The sequence below is a fragment of the Scylla paramamosain genome, chromosome 12 (assembly GCF_035594125.1).
Source record: "Scylla paramamosain isolate STU-SP2022 chromosome 12, ASM3559412v1, whole genome shotgun sequence".
Taxonomy (NCBI): Eukaryota; Metazoa; Arthropoda; class Malacostraca; order Decapoda; family Portunidae; genus Scylla; species Scylla paramamosain.
In genome coordinates this window covers 8,570,001-8,597,260 of record NC_087162.1, presented here as the reverse complement: position 1 = coordinate 8,597,260, position 27,260 = coordinate 8,570,001, and the positions used below count along the sequence as shown (strand labels likewise).

General features: G+C 45.2%; 1 protein-coding gene across 5 annotated transcripts in view; it reads left to right on the top strand.

Moving 5' to 3' along the window:
* Nucleotides 1–27,260, top strand: part of LOC135105661 (uncharacterized) — a 45,531-nt gene that overhangs the window by 13,284 nt on the left and 4,987 nt on the right. For 2 of the 5 annotated variants that reach the window (XM_064014048.1, XM_064014047.1), the window contains exons 3-7: nt 14,228–16,321; nt 20,307–20,435; nt 25,028–25,186; nt 25,290–25,472; nt 25,705–26,381. In XM_064014048.1, coding sequence (XP_063870118.1) covers nt 14,496–16,321; nt 20,307–20,435; nt 25,028–25,186; nt 25,290–25,472; nt 25,705–26,377 — 2,970 coding nt within the window. In that variant the 5' untranslated portion in view covers nt 14,228–14,495 and the 3' untranslated portion in view covers nt 26,378–26,381. Of the gene's footprint in view, nt 1–10,915; nt 11,055–14,227; nt 16,322–20,306; nt 20,436–25,027; nt 25,187–25,289; nt 25,473–25,704; nt 26,382–27,260 lie in introns of those variants that run through there. The other 3 variants (XM_064014050.1, XM_064014051.1, XM_064014052.1) reach the window with 3 other exon arrangements.

Genomic DNA, 27,260 nt, shown 5'->3' with positions numbered 1-27,260 from the left:
TGTGTGTGTGTGTGTGTTTTCGAAAAGAAATGTGATGATACCACAATACCATGAAAAAGATTCCACGCTCTTGAAACCTAAATGTGAAAGAGTTGCCGCCAGTGTCATGAAGCATTTGTCATTACATGTTATCAAGGAAGTTTTGTGTACTGGCTGTGGGGTATCAGATGTTGTTTCAGTGTATCTGATGGTCTTATCAGAGTTATAATAACGTTCCAGATAAATTATTGTGTGCTCTTTGATGTGTAAAAATTAATCACTAATGTGATACAATTTCTTTATAAGCCAAATTACTAACTTTGTGGTAAGAATTTCCAGTTCTAATGTTACTTGATCAGCAGGAGATAAGGCAAATATGTGGCCAAGAAAGCAGCACACCCGGAGCCTGTAGCGCACCACGGAAGGCACGGAAGGCACGTTCCAGGAGGAGGCAGTAGACACCTGCCGAAACGATAATTACTCCCAGTGAGGTCTAAAGCACTGTTCAGGGGGGTGCTGTGAACTTATCATTAAACCCAGCTGTGACCTCACTGAACGTTTCCCTTTGTGTCTCACAACATAAGGGGGTAGTCACAGCCTGCCCTCTAAAGACAACTTTCTTCCTCCACACAAAACTACAAGCACCTAATAACACACACACCCTTCACTCAATAATTTTAAAATCATCATGGCGACTCCTACACCAGCCTCGGAGTCCCCATCTGGGGAGGGAACCATAAATGTCCCCAGGTCGGACTGCCTTTCTGTCGACGACCCTAAGTGTCTTGACACCCCCCTCAACTTTTTCTTCATTAACTTCTGCAACATTCGCGGTCTAAGATCTAATTTTCAATGTGTAGAACACCACCTCTCCTCTTCTAAACCTCATCTTCTTTTCCTCACTGAAACTCAGGTGTCTGAGGCAACTGACAGTAGCCCCTTTTCTGTTCCCTCCTACTTTCTCTATCCTCATTTTCGATCCAAAGCTGGATGCTGCGTTTATGTGCGCAATGACTTAACCTGCTCTCGTGCCCACGCTCTTGAATCTTCCGAGTTTTCCACTATCTGGCTACGACTACAGAGTCACTCTCATACTAAATTTATCTGTGCTGTATACCTCTCTCCTAACTCCTCTGACTATAAGAAATTCTTTGACTACTTAACTTCCAAAGTGGAGCACATTCTGACCCTCTTCCCTTTTGCAGAGATCTCCATTCTTGGAGACTTCAATGTTCACCACCAGCTTTGGCTTTCCTCTCCCTTCACTGACCATCCTGGTGAACTAGCCTACAGCTTTGCTATCCTCCATGACCTAGAGCAATTGGTGCAACACCCTACTCGTATTCCTGACCGTTTTGGAGATACGCCCAACATTCTTGACCTTTTCCTGACCTCTAATCCTTCTGCTTATGCTGTCACCCTTTCTTCTCCGTTGGGCTCCTCCGATCACAATCTCATATCTTTATCTTGTCCAATCACTCCAATCCCTCCTCAGGATCCCCCTAAGCGAAGGTGCCTCTGGCGTTTTGCCTCTGCTAGTTTGGGGGACCTGAGGAGGTATTTTGCTGATTTTCCTTGGAATGACTACCGCTTCCGTGTCAGAGACCCGTCTTTGTGTGCTGAGCGCATAACAGAGGTGATAGTGTCTGGCATGGAGGCATACATTCCTCACTCTTTTTCTCGTCCTAAACCTTCTAAACCTTGGTTTAACACAGCTTGTTCTCGTGCTATACATGATAGAGAGGTGGCCCATAAAAGGTACTTAAGCCTTCCATCACCAGAATCTCATGCACTTTATATTTCTGCCCGGAACCATGCCAAGTCTGTTCTCCAACTAGCCAAAAACTCTTTCATTAACAGAAAATGTCAAAACCTTTCAAGATCTAACTTTCCTCGTGATTTCTGGCATCTAGCCAAAAATATCTCCAATAACTTTGCTTCTTCTTCTTTACCTCCTCTACTTCAACCAGATGGCACCACTGTTATCACTTCTATTTCTAAAGCTGAACTCTTTGCTCAAACCTTTGCTAAAAACTGTACCTTGGACGATTCTAGGCTTGTTCCTCCCTCTCCTCCATCCTCTGACTACTTCATGCCACCTATTAAACTTCTTCGTAATGATGTTTTCCATGACCTCGCTGGCCTAAACCCTCGGAAGGCTTATGGACCTGATGGGGTCCCTCCTATTGTTCTCCGAAACTGTGCCTCCGTGCTTGCACCTTGCCTAGTCAAACTCTTTCAGCTCTGTCTGTCAACATCTACCTTTCCTTCTTGCTGGAAGTTTGCCTACATTCAACCTGTTCCTAAAAAGGGTGACCGTTCTAATCCCTCAAACTACTGTCCTATTGTTTTAATTTCCTGCCTATCTAAAGTTTTTGAATCTATCCTCAATAGGAAGATTCTTAAACATCTATCACTTCACAACCTTCTATCTGATCGCCAGTATGGGTTCCGTCAAGGCCGCTCTACTGGTGATCTGGCTTCCCTTACTGAGTCTTGGTCATCCTCTTTTAGAGATTTTGGTGAAACTTTTGCTGTTGCATTGGACATATCAAAAGCTTTTGATAGAGTCTTGCACAAAGCTTTGATTTCCAAACTACCCTCCTGCGGTTTCTATCCTTCTCTCTGTAACTTCATCTCAAGTTTTCTTTCTGACCGTTCTATTGCTGCTGTGGTAGACGGTCACTGTTCTTCTCCTAAATCTATTAACAGTGGTGTTCCTCAGGGTTCTGTTCTGTCACCCACTCTCTTCTTATTATTCATTAATGATCTTCTAAATCAAACTTCTTGTCCTATCCACTCCTACGCTGATGATACCACCCTGCACTTTTCCACGTCTTTTCATACACGTCCAACCCTTCAGGAGGTAAACATATCACGCAGGGAAGCCACAGAACGCCTGACTTCTGATCTTTCTAAAATTTCTGATTGGGGCAGAGCAAACTTAGTATTGTTCAATGCCTCAAAAACTCAATTCCTCCATCTATCAACTCGACACAACCTTCCAGACAACTATCCCCTCTTCTTCAATGACACTCAACTGTCCCCCTCTTCTACACTGAACATCCTTGGTCTGTCCTTTACTTATAATCTGAACTGGAAACTTCACATCTCATCTCTAGCTAAAACAGCTTCTATGAAGTTAGGTGTTCTGAGACGTCTCCGCCAGTTTTTCTCACCCCCCCAGCTGCTAACTCTGTACAAGGGCCTTATCCGTCCATGTATGGAGTATGCTTCACATGTCTGGGGGGGTTCCACTCATACAGCTCTTCTAGACAGGGTGGAATCAAAAGCTTTTCGTCTCATCAACTCCTCTCCTCTAACTGACTGTCTTCAGCCTCTCTCTCACCGCCGCAATGTTGCATATCTAGCTGTCTTCTACCGCTATTTTCATGCTAACTGCTCTTCTGATCTTGCTAACTGCATGCCTCCCCTCCTCCCGCGGCCTCGCTGCACAAGACTTTCTTCTTTCTCTCACCCCTATTCTGTCCACCTCTCTAACGCAAGAGTTAACCAGTATTCTCAATTATTCATCCCTTTCTCTGGTAAACTCTGGAACTCCCTGCCTGCTTCTGTATTTCCACCTTCCTATGACTTGAATTCCTTCAAGAGGGAGGTTTCAAGACACTTATCCACCAATTTTTGACCACTGCTTTGACCCTTTTATGGGACTGGCATTTCAGTGGGCATTTTTTTTTTTGTTAGATTTTTGTTGCCCTTGGCCAGTGTCCTTCCTACATAAAAAAAAAAAAAGATGAGTGATAAGCCTTGGGGTGTGCGGCGCGATTGTGCGGTGTACAAATTTGTGGCAGAGCCAGAAATTTAGTTACCAGTCGGTGATGGGCGTCGCGGGTTACGCCCATAAGTGAAGACTGACTGAGTGATTCAAACAACAAGGCGACGTGTACGGACCAGCCAGACTTGCTGACGTGCTGAGTTGCTGCGTGAATAGAGACCCTCCACAATGAGAGGTATACTTGAGAAATCGATTGATGAGATTCTTTATAAAGTTCTTGAACGTCTTTTATATCGTTAAAGCAGGGTCTTTTTTTATATACAATATTTCTCCACTGTACACCTTTCTGTAGTCCATCCTGTGACTGTGTGCTGGCAGCATTCACGGTGGAGCAACAGACTGGCGCCGAAAGACAGTGTCGTTGAAAATAATTTCTGCTCAACATGGATCTCTAGATAGGATCCCACGAGCGCCCGTGTGAGCGCTTTGGGAACATTCCGTGTCTCCGTGAAATTTCGACATTGACAGACTGTTAGGGGTTGCCCTCTAACCAGTCCTTAAGTGCAGATATCAATGGCTATCCTTATAAAGTTTTGCTAACAAGAGTCAGGTGCAAAACTGAATGAAAAAAAAAATAACATTAGATCCTTTACTCACTTACGTTGTTCGAAGCAAGGAAGGAATTCAGCTTAGCAGACTATAAACCTTTCAATTTTATTAACTTGGTCACAATGTTTGCCATTTCTTCCTGCCTGGTGTATGCTGTGCCGGTCACTTCTCTGCTCAAGCCTCCAGCATCCACCTGTTTTTTTTTTTTTTTTTTATGGTCGTCAGCGGGAAATACTCCCTTGTTTTGCTCCTTAGATATATTTCCCGACGTGACTTACGGCTGGGTTCCAAGAGCTTTCATATTTCATCTCTCGTATTTTCGCTTACTGGTTTTCTGTTAAGCCAATTCTCGTCTTTTATTATATTTCATAGTGTTCTAAATTTTTTTTTTTCCCATTCCTCTTCTCGCCCCTCCTTTCTCCTATTCAAAGGACAGCTTTTTCTTTTTTTTTCAATCTAAAAATCTTAGAAACTGGAGGAAAATTTTAATTTAAAATATAACAAGAAAAGTCACGGGAGAGAGGGAAGGAGAGAGGGAGGGAGAACCGGTGATAAATAAACTGCAGGAGGCACGAGGGCAATTAGGAGGCAATGACAAAGGGCGGTAAGAGGATGAAAGTAAATTATGGAAAGAAATGTTGATAAGAGGAAACTTAATTCGATTTTATCTAATGTTAGACACGAGAAGCTCCCAACTAGCGACCTGTTGCACTCCCTCTCCCCCCACCACCCTTTCAGTCAGTGTCTTACGTGGCTAACTTATCATATGCGATAAACCTTCCTGATTGGCGGAGATGAACAGGCTGATGAATACGTGGATATAATGATAATGGCTTGCATACAGAGACAAAAGAGGAGTTTCATACATTATCGTTTCTTTTTTTCCTAATAAACCTGTTACTGGTATTGTAAATTGTGGTGCATATTTCTTTCAGATTCAAGTTAGTGTCTTATATTTCCTTTAAGGCGCCGCAACACAGAGGTCATAAGCCGCCGGCGAGGATTACAAAAAAAAGTGAACCAGCATCGACCACGCAGCATTTAGACCGCGAGCCGAGCACAATCCCACACAGTCTTACACCTGAATTTACAGGACGTTCAATCCTATGAACGGTTAAGCTGCAGAATCATGGCCACTCAGCCCCAACATTCCCTAATATATGACAAGGAGACGTGGTGCTTGTGACTGGTTATATCTTCTTCAATACTAGGTTTTGTTGGGTCACTGATTGTAGGCATCGAGAGGAGCTTTGGTGTGTAGAAGCCAAGGAATCTCAGGTTAATATAAGAGCTACTGGAATGTTGGGTACTAGCGACTAATTAACTTTTTCGAGATGGTCGGAAGTTTTGTTGGGTCCGTGGGCGCAGACATCGAGAGGAACTTCGGTGTATGGAAGTCAAAGGATATCAAATTAATACAAAATCGATAAGTGGAGCATGTGAGGGTACTAGTGAATGTTTAACTTCTTAGAGACTGTCCAGTGTTTTGTTGGGTGTTTAGGTACAAACATCGAGAGGAGCCTTGGTGTGTGGATGCCAAGGTTATACAAGCAAAGTACGGAGACTGTCATTGTGGTGGGCCTCTCTAAGATGCTTTTCTCTTTAATGACTCCCCACACACCTTTGGGTCCTCTCATGAGTGATGGCGCCCTCGAGGTAAGCCCGTTTGATCCCACTTGTGATGGACCGCGAGAGAGCCAGCATGGGTTGACGCGATGCTTGGCGTGACAAAAGTTAACAAGGGGCGTATGTGTACGGCACGCCGCAATCAATCACTTGCGCTGGCAAGTTATGGCTCTGTGGACTTACCATTACCATAGCGTGCCATAATGAATGCTATGGATGCCACGCTACTGTGACGCCACTGACAGAAATCGATGTCCGGGAAAAATGGAAAATAAAGACTAATCGAAAATAAAGATGGCGCTAATAAAAATCGATGTCCGGGAGAAAAACAGAAAAAAAAAGACATATTAACTAACAACAGGATTTTATATCTGCATTACACCAAGAGAGAGAGAGAGAGAGAGAGAGAGAGAGAGAGAGAGAGAGAGAGAGAGAGAGAGAGAGAGGTTTAGGTAAGGCACAAAGCTCTCCCTTCAGTATGGGAAGTAAAGCCTGTGCTAGGAGCCATCCATCTTCAGTATGACCCTTCTCTCTCTCTCTCTCTCTCTCTCTCTCTCTCTCTCTCTCTCTCTCTCTCTCTCTCTCTCTCGCGATCACATTTCATCTTTATTTCTTCTTTCTCGTATATACGTACCTCACTTTTCTCCCTTCCTGCCGCCTCCTCCTCCTCCTCCTCCTCCTCCTCCTCCTCCTCCTCCTCCTCCTCCTCCTCCTCCTCCTCCTCCTCCTCCTGCTCCTCCACCTGCTCCTCCTCCTCCTCCTCCTCCTCCTCCTCCTCCTCCTCCCCATCTCGTCCTGTTCGTTCATCAATCCTCCTTCCCAAAGCTCCATCTATCATGAGTTCTGCATGACAATACCACTGGGAAAGCCTTTTATGCACAGGATATCTTAATGGTTTGTGTGTGCTACCTATCTCTCTCTCTCTCTCTCTCTCTCTCTCTCTCTCTCTCTCTCTCTCTCTCTCTCTCTCTCTCTCTCTCTCTCTCTCTCTCTCTCTCATGGTGTTGGGCGTGCAGTTGTTACCTGTCACAACGGGACAAGAGGAGGGAGAAAACGAGGGCAAGAGGGAGGAGTAAGCGAAGGGTAGCGTGAGGAAGTGAGAAAGAGTGACACAGGAATGCGAGGGAGAGGAGAAGAGGAAGGTAAAAAAGAGTAGCTCGATACTATTGGGGTTTACTAGCTCACGAGGACTTTTGGTTAAAAGAAGCGGTTATTGATTTGGAATATTTGGGTAAATACAGTTAGAGAGGGAGAGAGAGAGACAGTGACAGACAGAGAGAGGGAGGGAGGATGGGAAGGTATACTGGTTAAGTCTTTCACTGCTATACTAGTTGTTTGTCTACATGCACATCATTGTAAAGGAATAGTTTGCATGGTACATAATGTAAAGTTATTTTTTCTTTTCTGTCGATTTATTTGAGAGTTACGTACAAAATACAAATAAAAAAAAAAGAATAAAATGTTAACTTCGTCTTTTTCTATCGAATTATTTAAGAAATTCGTACGAAATAATGATAAAAAATGAGAACGCGAGAACTATTTAAGAAACAGCAGAAAAAAAAAGGCGGAAAAATAAATGTATTACATATTTTTAAATAATCATGAAAAAAATTGCCTAGTAGTAAAATAATTAACATTCACGAAGGTAGGTCAGGCCAGGCCGGCACGAGATGCGAGCTCTATGTTTCTTCATTACACGTAACATTTTTAATATTTTTCCCTTCCTTCCCGGACGGACGTCGTGGGAGAGGAGTCATTCATCACACTCCCGGGAAAGAGAGAAACAATGGTGCCAATGATTAATGTTCTGGTGCCATGTGTTTATTTTGTGTTCGTTTTCCTCCCAGCACTTTCTAATAGATGTCCTGCCTGTCTGTCTCTCCCTCCTCCTTCCCCTCCTACTAGTCCTAATCTCTCCTCCTCCTCCTCTTTTCCTTTAAGTTCATCCTATTCCTTCTTTCTCCTTCCTCCAGCTCGCTCTCCTCATCTCCCTCCTCTTTCTCTCCCAGTCGCTCAGCCATCCTTCTTTTGTATTTTTTTTCCTTCATTCGTTGTCTCTTCATCTTCATTAGCGTGAGAATAGTCAAGTCTTGCCTCAGGGACTGTATATTCTCGTTATTTTTCGCATACCTTTTCTTCTTTTCTTCTGTAGGTGACATTTTCCTTCACGTTTTCCTCCTCCTCCTCCTCCTCCTCCTCCTCCGACTCCTCCTCCTCCGACTCCTGTTATTACCGCTTTGTATTTCTTGCTTCTTTATTTTTTTTCATGTTGCTCTTCTTGGAAAAAAAGGGAGAGAAATTTGACAAAAAATAAGCAAAACCGGAGTATTTTCTCTAATATTTCCTTTATTTATAAGGAAAATCTAAATCACCAGTTCTTCTTTTCTTTCTTTCTTTCTTTTTTTATTTATTTCTTTCATTTTTTTCCCTTCCGATTACGTCTCATCGTATTTATTTCATGAAGTATTTTTCTAGCTTCGTATTTTCCTCCCTCCTTCCTCCCTCCCTCCTCCTCCTCCTCCTCCTTCTGTTCTTCATATTCCTTTTATTTCTGTACTTCTTAACTTATACCTTCTCTTTTCCCCTCCTGCTCGCACCAGCTGTTCTGTTTTCTTCTCTTCTCATTCTACGCCTCTCCTCCTCCTCCTCCTCCTCCTCCTCCTCCTCCTCCTCCTCGTCGTCGTCATCGTCCTAGTCCCCTCTTCTATCTCATTGGAATTTTTCTCCTCAATTTGAATGAGCCTGCAGGGAGGAGAGAGAGAGAGAGAGAGAGAGAGAGAGAGAGAGAGAGAGAGAGAGAGAGAGAGAGAGAGAGAGAGAGAGAGAGAGAGAGAGAGAGAGAGAGAGAGAGAGAGAGAGAGAGAGAGAGAGTTACATAGAAAAACAAGCCACAATAAACCTTCCAGTCCTCACGATGTGACCTGACCTAGGACTACTAAGGTGATAGCAGAAGAAAAGGACAGGAAAGCAGAAGGTTCTCTCCCCACTCTCCACTCCTTTTGGCATAAGCCGTACAGGAAAACAGGTCGGGAAAGAAATACCTTATGGGATTAGAGAAAGAAATTTTATAGGATGGAAAGAAAATAGGTGTAATGAGGTGTCCCCATTTCATGAAGGCAAGGAAGTTACTCACTAACAAACAAAAGCTGTTAGCCTCGGATTGGAGGAAAAATATTTGTCAAAACGGAGTTCAAAAGTCTCTACGGAGTTGCAGTCAATCACGTCTCGAGGAAGCCCATGCCATAGATTTACTACTCGGCGGGAATTTGATTCTTTTTCTTTTTTTTTTATTCATGAGAGTTGAAGGATTTTCCAACGATTTTGCAACCGTTTCCTCGCGTGTAATTTGAAGAGGTGTTATCGTGAAATATTTACTGCAGTCCATGTTATCAATGCCTTTGATGATTTTTAAACACCTGCATTAAGTCGCCCTCTTCGTTTTCTTTGTGTTAATGGGAATAGATTTAATTCTTCAAGACGTTCTTCGTATGATTTGTTTCTTAGGCTTGGTATCATTTTTGTTACTCTGAGCTGAACTCGTTCTAGTTTAGCAATGTCTTTCTGTTAGTAGGGGCACCATGCTCGAACGCAATATTCCAAAAGAGGACGGACTAGAGTTATACAAAGTAATGACTGTATCCTTAGATTTATACTCAAAAGATCTGCCGATTAAGCCAGTTACTTTATTCGCTTTCTTTACGACTTCTGAACATTGTTGGCTAGGTTTTAAACTACTCGATATTGCTACTCCTACATCAATTTCGCTTTCAACACTTTTAAATTTGGGTACCATTTAAAATATACTTTGTTTTCTCGTTTCTATATCCTATGTGAAGCACTTTGCACTTATCTAAATTAAAACTCATTTGCAGCTTGGCTAGATTTTTCTGCATTTCTATTACTTGTTCATTAGAGACTACGGAATTCGCTATTTTGGTGTCATCAGCAAACTTCGATATTATACTGGTAAAACCCTCATCTATGTCGTTTATATAAACAATGGAGAGAACAGGTCCTAGGACTGATCCTTGTGGCACCTCGTTGGTTACTTTAGTCCACTTGGAAAACTCTTTGTTTACGGCTGTTCAGCCAATTTTCTACCTATCTCAACACGTTGCCTTGGATACCGTGTGATTTTAGTTTAATCATTAAACGCTTTACACTCATCATACTGGTTCAGAATATCATAGAAGTCTAAGAGGTTCTTCAGAGAGAGAGAGAGAGAGAGAGAGAGAGAGAGAGAGAGAGAGAGAGAGAGAGAGAGAGAGAGAGAGAGAGAGAGAGAGAGAGAGAGAGAGAGAGAGAGAGAGAGAGAGAGAGAGAGAGAGAGAGAGAGAGAGAGAGAGAGAGAGTGTTTGTGTGTGTGTTTGTGTGTGTGTGTGGGGGGGGTTCCTCTGTGGGAATGAAAGAAAAGGAAGATCTGAAGGAGAAATATTATCAAAATGGGTTATGAATGAAAACAAAACTAAAAATAGAAGAGAAGCACAAAATGAAATTAAAGGACAAAGAGTGATTGAGGAGCTAAGAAAAAATGGAGAATAACTGAATTAACGCAAAAAATATACAAAAGTCATTATTATGCAGAATGAGGAGGAGGAGGAGGACGAGAAGGAGGAGGAGGAGGAGGAGGAGGAGGAGGAGGAGGAGGAGGAGGAGGAGGAGGAGGAGGAGGAAAGAGAAGAAGAGGAGGAGGACGACGAGAAAGATGAAAAGTTAAAGAAAAAGGAGGAGGAGGAGGAGGAGGAGGAGGAGGAAACAGCAAAAGAAAGAAGAAACAAAATCACGGAGAAAAATACAAAGGCGGCACAGGAAGAGGAGCAAGAGAAAGTGAACACGAAGAAAAAGGAGAGGAGGAAGAAGACGAAGACGAAGACAAGGTGCACCAGGAAGTGGAATAGAAAGAACAAAAAAAAAAAAAAAAACAATACGAATGAAAACGGAAGATAGAAGACAAACGGAGGGAGGGAGAGAAAGAAAGCCAATAAATTACAAAGGAAGACGAAGAGAGGATAATGCAAGGGACGAGAAAACTTATATAAATGGGTAGAAGAAACCCAACGTGCCTCTAACCAAAGGAAGGAAGAGGGATGGTGACGCCAGCACGGTAAGTAAGGAAGATTCGTGGGTGCAAAAATTCCCTTAGGGTGTCGCGGAGTTGGAAGGACAGAGACGGACATAGAGAGAGATGAAGATGAAGAGGTGAGGGGACGATGCTGATGAGGATGATTATTATGATGGTGGGTGGGGAGGGGGTGATGGGGTGATGGTGCATGTGGTGAGGGAAATGATAATGATGATGATGATGGTGATGATGATGATGATGATGATTTTCCTTCCTATTATTCCTTTATGAATATCCGTTTTTTTTTATTTCATTTTTTTTTTATTTACTACTGTGTTTTGTATCAGATTTTTTTTTCATTCTTTTTCTTTTCTTTATTATTATTTATCTATTGATGTTTTATTTATCTCATTTGCTCTACATTTTGATACTTTTATATCTTGTATTTAGCGCTTTGTATTTATTAACTGATATTGCTTAGATATACCACAAAAGTATTTTCTTATTCACTTGTAGTTACATTTGTATGAAAAGCTTTTCCTTATAGAAAGGCTGGTCTTATTTCAAAGATAACACTGTTGAAACTTTGTTGGCTCTTAATAAATGTTTCAAATGTTTTAAATGATTACAGAGAGTTGCAAAAGGATAATAAGTAGCAACAGTCTTATATTCTTTACATGCTCTTTGAATATACTACTTTATGCTGACTGATATTAGAGCTATAGCAACTATTTGTACGAAATACTAAGAAATAATAGAGATGATGATAATGATGATGATAATGATGATGATGATGATGATGATGCTCTCAATAACTCTTTAAATTATAAAAACATCCCAATAGCAGCCAAAAAAATTCAGATAACTTTCTATAACCACATAGAAACCAAACTTTTATCCATTTTTCCATTACTTTCCTTTCCTCTCTACCTCTCAGTTTCCCTTCCTTTCCTCCTTTCTCTGTGTCCATTCTTTCCTGTCACTTTATCTCGTTCCCTCGCGACAGACACGCTTCCTCCAACTTCGAAGTTAATTAAATTGCATCCCTGTGTTGTTCATTTTATTTTTACCCACATTGCAATATAATTCTCCCTCATCACGCAGGCGGAGAGGCTGAGAGAGGAGGAGAGAGTGAGGGGCTGAGAGAGAGAGAGAGAGAGAGAGAGAGAGAGAGAGAGAGAGAGAGAGAGAGAGAGAGAGAGAGAGAGAGAGAGAGAGAGAGAGAGAGAGAGAGAGAGAGAGATACCCACTCACTCCTCACTTCTCTTTCTCTGTTCCCCTGAGTGATCGAAAAACAAAAGGAAAACGTTAGAGACTTGAGGCAAAAAGGTTCAAAGTCAATGTTCCATCCATCAAAGCTTTCCCGGTGAAGTAGTGAAGCTAACTTAAGACTTGAAACTAATTTCCTAAGAGTTTATTTCACATTTACCTTTGCAGTTTTCAGATTTTTTTTTTCCCTTTCTCCTTGTTGTTTAAGATCCTTAGACCCGGTTTCTTTTTGTAGTTTTTGACACACACACACACACACACACACACACACACACACACACACACACACACACACGTATTGTTTTGTTGAAAACACACACATATTTCTTAACATACATTATTATCACGTTTGCCACATGGGAGATACAATGGGGGAGAGAGAGAGAGAGAGAGAGAGAGAGAGAGAGAGAGAGAGAGAGAGAGAGAGAGAGAGAGAGAGAGAGAGAGAGAGAGAGAGAGAGAGAGAGAGAGAGAGTGGGGGAGAGAGAGTGGGGGAGAGAGAGTGGGGGAGAGAGAGAGAGAGAGAGAGAGAGAGAGAGAGAGAGAGAGAGAGAGAGAGAGAGAGAGAGAGAGAGAGAGAGAGAGAGAGAGAGAGAGAGAGAGAGAGAGAGAGAGAGAGAGAGAGAGAGAGAAGATTCTTTAATTTCTTTCTGATCATTCGCTATTTCATTTTTACCTTTACTTTGTCTTTTTATTTTACTTATCTTCCTCCTCTGTAAGTTTTCATAATATAATTTCCCTCCCTTCTTTGCGTCCTCATCTTGCGTGTACTCTCCCTTCCTTCCTCCTACCTCTCTTAGTCCTTTATAATTCCCTTTATCTGAATATTTTCCTCCTCCTCCTGCACGTCACTCTAATCCTCCTTTATGTCCTCCACTTGCTCTTCCTTCTTCTCTGGTTTCTTGCTCTTCTTCCTTGAAATACTAATTGCAAGCAAGGAGGATCAGCGTGAGTAGGAAAAAGGGAACGAAAAAAGGGGAAAAGTTACCTTTACTCTGGATAAAAGAGAAAGAGAGACAGGAGGAAGAAAACAAACGGGATTAATGACACAGGTGAAGGAAGAGGAGGAGGAGGAGGAGGAGGAGGAGGAGGAGGAGGAGAGAGGGAAGGAAACTTATTGTTCTGGGTGAGGACGATAGAAAGCGCTTTGGTAGTAATGCGTACACAAAGATAAACGAGATATGAACGAGAGAGAGAGAGAGAGAGAGAGAGAGAGAGAGAGAGAGAGAGAGAGAGAGAGAGAGAGAGAGAGAGAGAGTGAGAGAGAGAGAGAGAGAGAGAATGGGGGTGCTATGGGAGGGCGGAGCAAGGAGGCGGGAGATCAGAGAGTCAGGGGGTAGGGAAGGGGGATGGCGTTGAAATGGAACCCGAAGCCGTAATCAGGAGAGGAGAAAAGTTGAAATTGAATGCACATGCCCGACGAAAGGTAGCGCGCGGCACACGATGCCCAATTATCATTCGGCCTTCCTGAACGGCACCGCCCCGCCGCCGACGGGTCATCGCGACGCACAAACTCTGTAAAGAAACGCTCCATGCCACACCGCAATTTCCACCCTGAAAATGTCCACCCTAATGAGAATAACGCTCCTCTTTATTTTCATTCCTGAGTTTTAGCTTTTTGAAGCATTTTATATATGAATATTATTTTTAGTGTCAACATTTTTAAATATCCAGTACAGCGAGGGCGTGTGTGTACCATACAGGTAAATCACATTCAAAATATTTTGTTTAAAAAATTATTTTATGGATGTACATTTTCCAGATTATCTTTAAAATATTATTTAACTCCGTGAGCTGAGTAAAGGTATAGTGATGTTGTGGTGCACGCCAGTGACGTGAAGCGCCGCTGTGCATTGCTAATAAATGTTTTCACGTTTAATTTTCCCTGCCAGTAGTAAATAGTGTGGTGTCAAGAGGGTGATGAATGTTCCTCCTTTCCTCTGCAGGTGACGGACGCTCTGTGGCTGAGTCAGTGACAGCGTCACCCCAAGATGTTGTCGCGACGCCTGACGGCGCGGTGCAAGGCTTGTAGCGAGGCGGCCTGCCTGGTGTAGCCATGTCGAGGCTGTGAGCCGCCGCGCCAGGCCTGAAGCACCTCGCCGGAGCCCTGCTGGCCGGCGGGGCGGATGGGCGGTGATGGTGGGGCGGCGTGGAGTGATGCAGGCGGCATGACGCTGTCCATGCACCCCGGGACGCTCCTGCACCCTCCAGACCATGTGCACGTCGCAGAACCAAAACACGACTCTGTATCAGCCCAGGACGCGCACGGCTTTGGTGTGGGCGTGTGTGTGGGTGTGGGCGTCGTTGGGCGTGGGTGTGTGGGGAGGGTGTCCTAATGTGTGCGAGTGCTTCTGGCGAGACGGGATGCAGACGGCGGCCTGTCGCGGAGCAGACTTCATAGACGTCCCTCGTGGCATCGAACCCACTACCCAGGTGCTTGATCTCAGTCACAACAACCTGAAGATCCTCCCGCGTGACGCCTTTGCTTACACAGGCCTCGTCAACCTGCAGAAGGTGATGCTCAACCACTGTAACCTCAAATTCCTAGAGAAGGGCTCCTTCAACGGCGTGGAGAACGTGAAGGAGCTGGACCTGAGCAACAACCACCTTCGAGCCGTACCGTCAGAGGCCCTCATGAATATGCTCATGCTGCGGGAGCTACGCATCTCCCACAACAACCTCACCACCATCCCCGCCGCCGCCTTCCGCAACATTCCGCATGTCGTCCAGCTCGATCTGAGTCACAACCACATCCACACGATCGAAACAGGCGCCCTGTTTAACCTTACCGAGCTAGAAATTCTGAACGTAGCCGAAAACAAACTCACGTTCCTCAACGCGTCAGAGTTGGTGCCTCTGGTGCTGCTGCGGGTGATCCGGGTCGATGGCAACCCGTGGCGCTGCACCTGCCACCTCCGCCCGTTGCGGCAATGGTTCCACGACCGTAACTTGGCCGCGTCCGTACCGCCCACGTGCTCGTACCCAAAATGGCTGATGCGGCAGGACTGGCAGCTGCTGGCGAAAGAGGAACTGTTGTGTGCGCCTCAGGTTACGGCGGTCGCTCCCCGGGTGCTGGCGGCTCACGGGGAAAATGTGTCGCTGCTGTGTCGCGTGGAGACTGAGGTGGACACGGCCATCACCTGGTTCATGGGCGACGTGCCACTGTTCAATGAGAGCGATCTGCAGCGTGACCTGGTGGTGGACCTGATCTCATCAAACAATACGTCATATGTTTCCAATCTGACAATCACGGACGTGGCGCCAGAGGACCAGGGCACGTACCGCTGCGTGGCGGAAAACAAGGCTGGCGTGCGAGAGGCCAACTTTACACTGCAGGTGTCACACGAGGTGGCGGAGGTGCGCGTGGCTAACATGGAGGTGAGCTATATGAAGGAGGGCTTGCTCGGGGGCGTCTCGGCCCTCCTGGTGGTAATGGTGCTGGCGTGTAGTGTGTTGTACTGCAAGGTGCGTAGTGGCAGGGAACCACGGCGAGACGAGGACAGCGTGGAGACGGCTCAGTCCTCACGGAGCTCAGAGTGTGACCCGCAGCACAAATTGGCAGGCTACCACGTGGTCCCCACCAACGACATGGAAGACACGTCACCGAAGAGACAGCAGCAGCCGGACCCCACCTGGAGCATCAGACACAGAGGTGCTCCAGGTGACTTCCCTCTAGGTAACGGCGCCGAGGTGGGGACCAGCGAACGCCCTGAACTGTCAGAGGGCGCCACTGCTCAGGCCATGGCGTCCGGCACATTACCATACGTGGACCCCGCCGCCAAGGACGAGGCGTGTGCGGCGCGGCTGGCGGCCCTGGAGGCTGGCCAGTGGAAGGACGTATTGTGCCCCAAAGACATGTTCCCCCACAGGGTATGCAGCCGCTCGGTGTCACAGGTGTCCCTCAGTGGGGGGCGCCAGTACCCCGACCTACTGGACCTGCCGCACCCTCAGCTCGGCCTGCAGCTCCAGCAACACCTGCAGCTCCAGGAGGTCGGGCAGGAGCTACAGGGCCTCGCCGCCGCCGCCTCGTGCTCCAGACCGTAAGTATTAAACTCTTTCCCTGGTCACAGGGGGGCGGGCGTCTGCTGTGCGCCTGACGTGTGTTTTAGCGAGGCTGTCAGGAGTCTAAAAACCGTGTCGTTTAAATTACACACACGAGAGCACGAGAACAAAGATTACAATTAAGCATATCTACATTTCCAATCATTGCACGTTTGTGTAACGCTTCTCCATTCATTCTCGATTTATTTTTATTTTTTTCATTTATTTCTTGGCTTCCACAGTGTTTTGATTTATTGCGATGTGAAAAAATACAGCAGTCAAACCAAAGCTGTGTTGGGAGGAAAACAATATTGCAATTAAGTGGAATCATTTATTCAAACCATTCAATCCCCTAATTTAATAAAAACACGCATCCCGGGGGTCCTGTTCGCACACACGCTGAAGGGGAGGTAAGGGGCGTCATTTTTTCCCTCTCCCAGGCGACCTTTGATAGTGACGTCATTCTCCCTCCCTCTCTCTGATGAATATGCATGGTGGTCCCTGATTTGCTGGTCCCTCGCTCTCTCCGCCGCCACTCCACATGGTAACTCATTGTCTCACGCTCCCACAAGTCCTTTACTTACTAATGACATGCAATTTCATCTAATCACCATCAGCTTGCTAAATCTTTAATCTCTCTCTCTCTCTCTCTCTCTCTCTCTCTCTCTCTCTCTCTCTCTCTCTCTCTCTCTCTCTCTCTCTCTCTCTCTCTCTCTCTCTCTCTCTCTCTATCTATCTATCTATCTATCTATCTATCTCTCGATAAATCCTTTTTCTTTTCCACGTAGGCACTAATTTAAGAGAACATTTCGTCCATATAGATAAAAATACAGATAATTCCATACTCACCCATCCACCCACAAACACAAACACACACACCCACACACACACACACACACACACACACACACACACACACACACACACACACACGTACAACAGGACTCAACAGGGCGTCTACACAATGCCACACTCCCCTCAACACCCCACATCACCCTTATCATCTGTCCCCTCCCGACGGCAGCGCTTCATTCTTCACCCTCTCCTCTCCTCTCCTCTCTTCTCCTCTCCTCTCTTCTTTTCTCCTCTGCCATCACTCAAGCAGGGAGTGATAAAGTTGTTGTAATTATCACTGCCAATTTATCTACTGTTGGGACTGAATTCATGTGTTTATCAGATGTAGGAGACAAAGACTGGTGTGTGTGTGTGTGTGTGTGTGTGTGTGTGTGTGTGTGTGTGTGTGTGTGTGTGTGTGTGTGTGTGTGTGTGTGTGTGTGTGTGTGTGTGTGTGTGTGTGTGTGTGTGTGTGTGTGTCCTTTCTTTGCTTGGTCTGTTGCTGTGTTCTTACGAGCCATCAGAGTTCTATCGCCTCGCTGCCCCGACAATAAAGCACTGGGGGACGACCAGCGCACATCCTCAACCCTTCTGCAGGAGGAGGAGGAAGAGGAGGAGGAGGAGGAGGAGGAGGAGGAGGAGGAGGATAAAAGCGACAAAAGGAGGACAGCAGTAAAAGACAGAGAAAAGAGGAAGAAAAGATAAAACTCTAATCTCTTCTCAACCTCAGCTTTCTCCGCCGCCTTCTTAACCATGACTCTCTCTCTCTCTCTCTCTCTCTCTCTCTCTCTCTCTCTCTCTCTCTCTCTCTCTCTCTCTCTCTCTCTCTCTCTCTCTGCAGTTCATCCATCATCACTAACCCGTCTCCAGAGCTTCACAGTTCCTCACTACTCCCACTCCTACAATCATCACACCCCACACTGTCCATCTGTTTCTGTGCCCGTCTCTTGCATGTCAAGTTTAGAGTCATCACATACATCATAACACCTGCTAAATCTCACCAAAGACACGCACGCACCACCACTACCACACATAACACACTTCCCTTCCTCATACTTTCATCCTTATCCAAATGTCCTCGTCTTTTTTAACTCCACCCCAACACCTCACCCACCTTATTTTCCCTTCCTCAGATCATCCTATTTACCGATTTTCCAACTTCAGTTTTTTCCCCCAGCTCACCACAAACTCAGGCCACCTCACTCATCCTTCTCCTTTCAACCTCAACCCATCACCTCAGACCACCACACTTCCCCTTCACCACACCTTCCTCTTTACCCACGCATCCTCCTCCTTTCAGCTCCAATCTTAGCCCACGCACCACCTCCTCAGCACACCTCAAAATTGCTCTCAAGTCCCTCCCTCCCCCTCCACAACTCGCCCGCAGTGGCCACTCGTCAGACCAATGGCGGTTTCCTCTCTTTTCACCCGACTTTTACTGTTCCATAAGTCTGGTTCGTCCCATTTCCTTATCAAGTGCGAGGCTCTACCTGGTAAAGATCCCCGACCACCGCCCATTGGAGTGGTATAAATCGTTCCTTACTTTAAATTCCTGGTTTCTCTCTTTTACAGTCCCTCTCTTTTTGTTGCTGTCTCTTTGTCTGTTTGTCTGTATGTTTATCTGTCTGTCTGTCTGTCTGTCTGTCTGTCTAGCTGGTATTAAATTAGATCAGTGAAGAAAGTGAATTTTAAGGATATTTGGTGTGTTATTGCAATGTCCCTTGTTCCTTATCAGTCTCTTCATTTTCACACACCTTTTCCTATAATATGGTAAAATAATGTTTATTGTAATGTAACCCGTTCTCTCTCTCTCTCTCTCTCTCTCTCTCTCTCTCTCTCTCTCTCTCTCTCTCTCTCTCTCTCTCTCTCTCTCTCTCTCTCTCTCTGCTTTGTTGTGTTGTACTTCTTTACTCCATTCCACGGTCTCACCTCATGTTATTTCTCAACTCTTGACACTCGCTCTCCGCGCCTCCCCGCCAGGTTATTGCTGCCCTTACTAATTATTTTACTCTGTCTGACTGCAATTTTCCTCTGTTGCGTTTATGGCTTTACGCGTGGACTCTCTCTCTCTCTCTCTCTCTCTCTCTCTCTCTCTCTCTCTCTCTCTCTCTCTCTCTCTCTCTCTCTCTCTCTCTCTCTCTCCCGTCATCTCAGCTGCCGATATGAAAACAAAATTCTTTCCTATCTTGCAAAAATGTTTCCCGTCCCTTCAAATCCCCCTCATTTGTCTTTCCCTTCAGTGTCCTGGGACGCAAAATTGCCTATTCCATCTTGCGTGTGTGTGTGTGTGTGTGTGTGTGTGTGTGTGTGTGTGTGTGTGTGTGTGTGTGTGTGTGTGTGTGTGTGTGTGTGTGTGTGTGTGTGTGTGTGTGTGTGTGTGTGTGCGCAGAACCTGTGTCGTTTCAAGAATTTATACGTAGCATGCAACACAACAAAACCAGAACAAACAAAAGAAATGAAAACCAAACCAAACACACACACCAAAAAAACACTAAACACACAAAGGTTCTCTCTCTCACAGACCTCTTATCTTGCCTTTCCACGCACGCAAATATATTAATTCAGGGTTGTGTGCTTGACGTTAGATATTCCATTCCCTTATGTTTTATCTGTTCATTTATTCTCTTGGTTCTTTCTCTTCCTTTCCTTGCCGCTTTGGGCGCCCCGACGAGTGGCCATGTACGGGATTACGCTGTTGAGGGAGGAATGGCTGTTACTGCAATGTTTTCAGTCAAAATTTAAGAGTCCCCCCTGTCAGGTTTTGGTGTCTGTCTGTGGTTATCTATCTTTAAGTGTATCTGTCAAATCTGTCTATACCTACTTATTGTTAGTTTATTTAGACTTGTTTGGCTTTTGAGCGTTTGTTTGCTTCTGTTTATATGTCTGCATCTGTTTTTTGTGCTGTTTTTTCGTCGTATTCCTGTTTAGTGTTGTTTTATTTTGATTTATCTGTCTTCTGCGTGTCTGTTTCCTTCTATTTACATTTGCATCTGTCTTGCTTGTCATATTCCTGTGTACATTGTGCGTCTCTCTCTCTCTCTCTCTCTCTCTCTCTCTCTCTCTCTCTCTCTCTCTCTCTCTCTCTCTCTCTCTCTCTCTCTCTCTCACCGCATAATCACAAAATACAAAGGTCTATTCCATTCCTTGCAGGCGGACATTCAGTGACGCTGGCGGGATGGGCAGCGGCAGTGGCGGCGGTGCGGTGGCGGCAGAGGGACAGACCACTCTTGAAACTCCCCTCTCACAAGTCTACACTCCGCAAGACCATTCAGACAGTAGGTAAGGACGCGATGGCAGCTTGACGTGGATGGATACAGAGCCTTGAAGTACTAAGAGAAGGAGAACAGGGGGATGGAGAACGAGATGGAGGAGGCACGTAGGAATGAGAATGGTGTGAAAGGAGAGTAGCAGAGAGAGAGTAATTACTGGGAACAGCGTGGAAAGGGATATACAGGCTTTAGGTATGAGGATGAAAAAGGAGAGGAATAGCGAAAAGCATGGTAAGATGTATAAGAAGAGAACCAAGAGGAATAAAGGTGGACAGGAGGAATCAGAAAAGAATTAGGAGTATTGGAAATTAGGATAAGAGATGAGGAAACGATGAAAACAAGGAAAATATGATAAGAGGTATAAGTAAAGCAGTAAGAGGAAAAAAATGAACGGGAGGAGTGAAGAAAGAATTAGGAGTATTGAGAATTAAGGAAGAGAGGGATAAGGAATGAGAAAGCAATGAAAACAAGGAAAGTATGGCAAAAAGCGAGATGGTGAAGAGCAGAAAGAGGACAACCGAGAAGAGTGAGGCGACGGGAAGGAATCAGGATATTGGGGCGTAGATACTTCATGCAGGGGCAAGAAAAGAGAGTTAGGCAGGACGTGGAGGGAAAGGAATGCAAGTAAGACGAAAGATGATATGAATGAAGAGCAGAAAGAGAAAAAAAGAAAGAAAAAAGAGAAGCAATAAGGCTTAGGAAAGAATGAGATATCACAACAAAAAAGGCACTCCCTCTCCACACACACACACACACACACACACACACACACACACACACACACACACACACACACATTTACAATTTCTCGCCCTAAATCACACAGTAACAAAAGCAAGGGAATTCCTTAACGTTGTCGCCACTGTAGGGGAAAATAATTTTAATATATTCGCCTTTTTCTAATAAACCGTCCGCAACATAAATGTATACGTACATATTTTTGGGCCTACAAACAATTATTTTTCCGCTATTCTTTTGCATCGTGGTATAATGAAATTCCTCAAATATCTGAGCGTTACACTTTTAGTCATAAAGACGTGGCAGAAACGAGAGAGAGGCGAGGGGAGAGGGAAGGCGAGGGGAGAGAGAAGAAGAGGAAGGGGACGGAAAGAAGAGGAAGAGAACGGGAGGGGAAACGCAGCGGGGGATGAAAACATGGAAATACAAGAAAAAGGAGAAAATAAGCGAAGTGTAAAATAAAAAGGGGAGGGAAGAAATGGAGGAAAAGGGATGGGAAGGAAGAAAAAGCTAGCGATGAGATGACAAAATGAGCATGGGAGGAAAGGACAATGGGAAGTAAATAAAGATAAAATAGGAGGTTTGTCTAGGAAAAGTGAGGAAAGCAGGAAAGGAGAGATGAGAGAATGCAAACATGAGAATAGGAAAAAAGAAGCGAGACGAAAATGGGAAGCGGGAGGGTGAGAAGCAATTCGAAGAAAAGGAGCCACTGGGTATTGAAGAATGGGGGAAGAGAGTGACGGACGAAGAGAAATAAGAAAACACAAGGAAAAGAATCGAGGTGTAAAAAGGAAAGGAGTGAGGGAAGCACTGAGTAGTCTAGAAAAAGGGGAAAGGGAGGAAAAGGAGAAGGGGAACTGAGAATTGGTAAAGGAAAAAAAGGAAAAAAAAATAGTAGGAAGGTATTCAAAAGCGGACAACAGAGAAGTACTGGAAACAGACACATCAGAAACGAAAAGGGGAAAAGGGGGAGAAGGGAAAACGAGAAGATGAAATAGAAGAAAGGGAAGAGAGGTAGGAGATAATGAAAAAAATGAAGGAGAAGGAGATGGAAGGCGGTGCAGTAACCTATGTCCTTTAGTACTTGTCCAAAGTTATATTAGGTTTTTCCTCTCGCATTTCACCCTCGTATTTCGTCTGACAAACACACGTTGACTGCCTGGAGATGAGCAAGGGAGTGCAGGCAGGAGGGAAAGGAAGAGAAAGTGGTCGTGGTGTACCAGGAAGCCAGGAGGGAGGGAAAGGAGGGAGGGAGGAAGGATGGAGGGATGGATGGAGGAGGAGGAGGAGAAAGGGGAGGATGAGGAGGTGGAGAGAGACGGCCGCTGCTTTTACCAGTACAAAGGCCGTGGCTGTTGTGATTGCGAGAATAAAGATCCGATACACACACACACACACACACGCACACATCAAGTCACACAAAGTCACACAGAGACACATTGACTCTGCTTTCACGTCTGAATGATTTTAGTTTCTGTCCTTTGTCCTTTTTTCCTAACCCCAAACCTCCCACTCATCTCTCTCTCTCTCTCTCTCTCTCTCTCTCTCTCTCTCTCTCTCTCTCTCTCTCTCTCTCTCTCTCTCTCTCTCTCTCGTCAGCCAGAATGCTAATTTGGGGCCGGGTGGGGCTGCTGCAAAAGTCACTGTTGCCACTGCGGTCCCTCGCTTCGTCCTCCAATTAATTACACGTGTTCCTTCTCCAAAGAGGCGGGGAAATTTGATTCTCCGGGACCAGGAAGGTTGAGAAGTTGGAGGAGAAGGAAGAGAATGATGATAATAGACAGGGAAAAGAGAGAAAGAAGGGAAGTTAAGACTTGAGAATACTGGACTGGACAATAAGACGTGGTAGAGGAAATGTTTCAAAAGTTGTCGGATTTGCGAAGAGAGGAAGGAGGTTGAAATAAAGAGAAATTGAAAGGGTGTGATACAGGAAGGCTTAGATAAGTGCAGGATGGTTGGTGAGTGTATATATGAATGTCTTGTGTGCACTGTGTATTTATTTAATATTTGCATGGTGGAGTATGTCAATGTTTTCCTTCTCAATATGGAGCTGTCTGTCTGATTGTCTGTGCTTACTTCTCTCGCTTAGCCAGCCAGCCAGCCAGCTCTCTCTCTCTCTCTCTCTCTCTCTCTCTCTCTCTCTCTCTCTCTCTCTCTCTCTCTCTCTCTCTCTCTCTCTCTCTGATCTCATTGTCCAAGCCGTAATATTATTTTCCTGGCTGCTCATTTGCACTTTATTCCACTCCACGTAACGGTTCATTTTCCACCACCAATCTTTGTTTCCGTCTCATGCTTTCAATTTTATCTTTCCCTTTCAGAAACAATATGATACATCTTCCTTTTCGTTTATCCCACTTCTTCCCTGCTTGCAGATACCATTTTTTTCGTCACTTTCCGTAAAATTTAGGAGCCTGAGTTGCAATCTTTATTTCCATCCTCAAGTCTCGCTAAGGGCAACATTCACTGATTTCGTCTTTGTTATTTCGTGTGAATTTCTGACTGTCCGCCTGTCTGTTACTACAAGGCTCTCTTTCTCTTCCTTATCTCGACCGCCCAGGTAAGTGATGGGTAGGTAGGGAGGGAAGGGAGAGCGAATGGAATAGAGAAAGAGGAAGGAAGAGGAGGAGAGGAAGAAAGGAGGAGGGAGACGGAGGAGAGTTCTCGTTGACTTCCAGGAATCTAGTAGTTGCCTCTACTTCTATTCATTCTTTTTTGGCCCAATTCTCCTTCTGTTCTCATTCTCTTCTCTCTGTCGCTTCTTCTCCTCCTCCTCCTCCTCTCGCCACTCTTATCCCTTCATATCCTCCAACTTCTCGTCTACATATATTCCTTTCCCCATCTCTCTTACTCTCCCTCCCTTTTGCTCTGTTCCCGCTACTCACTGTTTTGTCTCGTACCGGAACGCGAGTTGGGAAGAAGGGAAGTGGTGAGGAGGGAGGAAGAAGGAAAGGGAGGGAAGAAAGGAAGGAAGGAAGGAAGGAAGAGAAAGAGGAAGAGGAAAAGCAGGGAAGAGGAGCGTGTGCATTATTCATTTTCTGACGAGGCTTCGGTAATATGGGCGTGGAAAAGCCTCGGGGTGGGTCACTGCAAAAGGCGGATAGATTGTTGTGTTGCAAGCAGCCTGAACGTCATCTCTCTCTCTCTCTCTCTCTCTCTCTCTCTCTCTCTCTCTCTCTCTCTCTCTCTCTCTCTCTCTCTCTCTCTCTCTCCCTCGCAATCGTTACTCTTTCTCTTCCTCTTCCCTTTATCGTCATGTATACTTTTAACGGGCTTTCTTTTATTTAGTTAGCTGGAAACATTTTTGCCGTCTTTTTTTTTAATTAAGTTATACGTTAAAGCCGTTTTGTTCGTTACCCAGAACTTCTTTTTTTTTCCCGTCGTATTATTTCTTTCTTTCTGTTCAGGGTTCCCGACGTGTTTTTTTTTTTCATTTTATTTATTTATTTTTTCTTTTGGGTGAATTGCTATAGTCGTTTTTTTTTTTTCTTCTTCCTTTTTGCACTAAGATGAATTCGTTTCCTTCATACTATCTCTTTTCCCTAACACTATCATGAAATTACTAGATTTAGTAGTAGTAGTAGTAGTAGTAGTAGTAGTAGTAGTAGTAGTAGTAGTAGTAGTAGTAGTAGTAGTAGTAGTAGTAGTAGTAGTAGTAGTAATAATAATAATAATAATAATAATAATAATAATAATAATAATAATAATAATAATAATAATAATAATGTAATATTATTATCACCAACATTTCCACCATTATCTTGGTCATATCATCATCACCACCATCACCGCATCACTGCGCGCTGCGTGTCACGCACACCGCCGCTGCCTCAGCTGCAATCGCATGGCCTCGCTTCTTCCCCCCAGCAGGTCCTCCAGCGCCCTCAATCTCGCGCTCAGCCAGGCTGCCTCAAACGCCTACGCCAACGCCCATCTGGCCGCCGGGACTCACCAGTGTCTCGGGGCGGCGCCTCTGATGGATCCCGCCCACGCCCAGGCCCTGAGGCCCCTGGAGGACCCCTGCAGGTCAGGGCTGGCAGGTTAAGACGCAATCAGGAAATGACCTGGGAACAATATGTATAATGTAGTATTTCCTTTTGTCAACTTCGTTTTTTCCCACTTGTTGCAGCGGCAAAGGGGCGGAGGCGGACGGCGGCATGTGCAGCCACCACCACGCCCCCGACCCTTGTCACTTCGAGTACCACGCAGCGCAGCTGGAAAAGTTCTTGACGGAGTACCGCTGTTTACAAGAGCAGCTCATCCACATGAAGCAGTCTTACGAGGCACACAAGCGGGCGGGCTCCATTCCGAGGTATGGATTTACAATTCTACTTTAATGCACAAACTTCGCGAGTTGTAGCCAGCTGACAGCAGCCAATTAGATTTTTTCACCATTTTCTATAAACATTTTCTGTTATTTTTTTAACAGGTACAAAGCATGGCGTAAAAAAATAAGTCTTCAAGATACAATGGGGAATCTTTTTTTCATAACTTTCTTTTACGTGGCACAGATAATGTATTATTAGCCCTCCTCTCTGCCTCAGCCTGGACTGCTGCTCGATGGGCGCCAGCGGTCCACGGACATCCATGGCGGAGTTCCCTAAGGGCGCGCCCTGCTGCTCCTGTGGCAGCAAGGGGACGTACTTGCCCCCTTTGGGAGTTCCAACAGTTGGTGCTGATTTCGCCCAGACTTCTCTCACCGACACCACCGCCCCTCTGCCGCCACCATCGGTTGGTGCTACTGGCTTCCCTGACACGGTGCAGGCGAGCGAACCAAGTCTGGAACCCCCAAGCACGCAGGCCGTGACAGCATACGCGGAGGGCTTCATGCCGGGGCGTCAGTACGTGGACAGCAACTTGACTCAGCAGCAGGGACCAGGCTTTGCGGTCATGGGGGAGGCGGGGCTTGGCTCTCCAGGAACACAAAGCCCAGCTAGAGGAAGCCCAAAGATCAACACAATGACAAAGGCGTCCAAAGAGCCTCTGAAGTCCATCCTCAAGAAGAACACGGAGGGGGGGGGAGGAGGAGGAGGAGGAGGACGGCGACGCGGCGACCAGTGGACCAGAAGTGCCTCTTGCTGTGAGCGGCGGGCAGGCCCCACCCAGATCGGGGACCCCTCCTACTCTGCCCCGGACTCGTGCTCCAAAACTACCGAGACGCTCCAGCCAGCCGACCTTTCCCGCCCCGCCCCAGGACACGGCCACTACGAGCCCTAACTCAGTAAGCCTTGCAGTCCTCACTGTATTTCTCCTCATTGTAATTTGTCCTTCGCTCCTCTTGCCGCTGCGTTCCACCAACATTTACTGTCTGTGATCCTTTGTGTTTTGCTGAGGCGTGTAACCTTCCTCTGCAAGTGCACACACACACACACACACACACACACACACACACACACACACACACACACACACACACACATGTTGTTTACGAGAAAGAAACTGACATTTTGCGGCTGAAGAAAACAAGGTTAGATTCGTCATAAAAAAAATAAAATAAATAAATAAAAAGGAACAAAAAAAATATGAGCTGTTATGATATGTGGAGGAAGGATCAGCAAAAGGAAAAAAAGAGGCAGAGTAATGATGCTAATAAAAAAAAGGAGACTGCACATGCATGATATAATGTGTGATGCCGTCGGTGTTCATGCAGACATAGTGGCGGTATAAATCGAATACCTTGGATGGACGTGACACAAGCAGCAGTAAATATCCCACCACAAAACAAGCATTTGAAAGAAGGACGGTTATAATGAAGTGGCATTTAACATCAAGCGCAGCCCCAGCAATACTTTACCAAATAAAGAATCACAAGCGAATAAATTTAACCGTACAGGGATGAACGAAGCAAAAATGTAATTTCTTTTAAAATACATTTCACTCTACTTGTAATTCAGCATCGGGACAAACACAACTGACCTGTATTTGGCTTCTTACTCTCTGAATTGGCCTCAGTAATTCTGGTATGTGGTGATCTGACTGCATTTGGCTTTCAGTATTAAGAAAATAACTTGCTTTATGGAGGTCGTATCTGCTTGAATTTCATCCCTTCAGTCGTTGCGTTTATCATCTGGTCATCTCGATATGAAGTCTACATAACAAA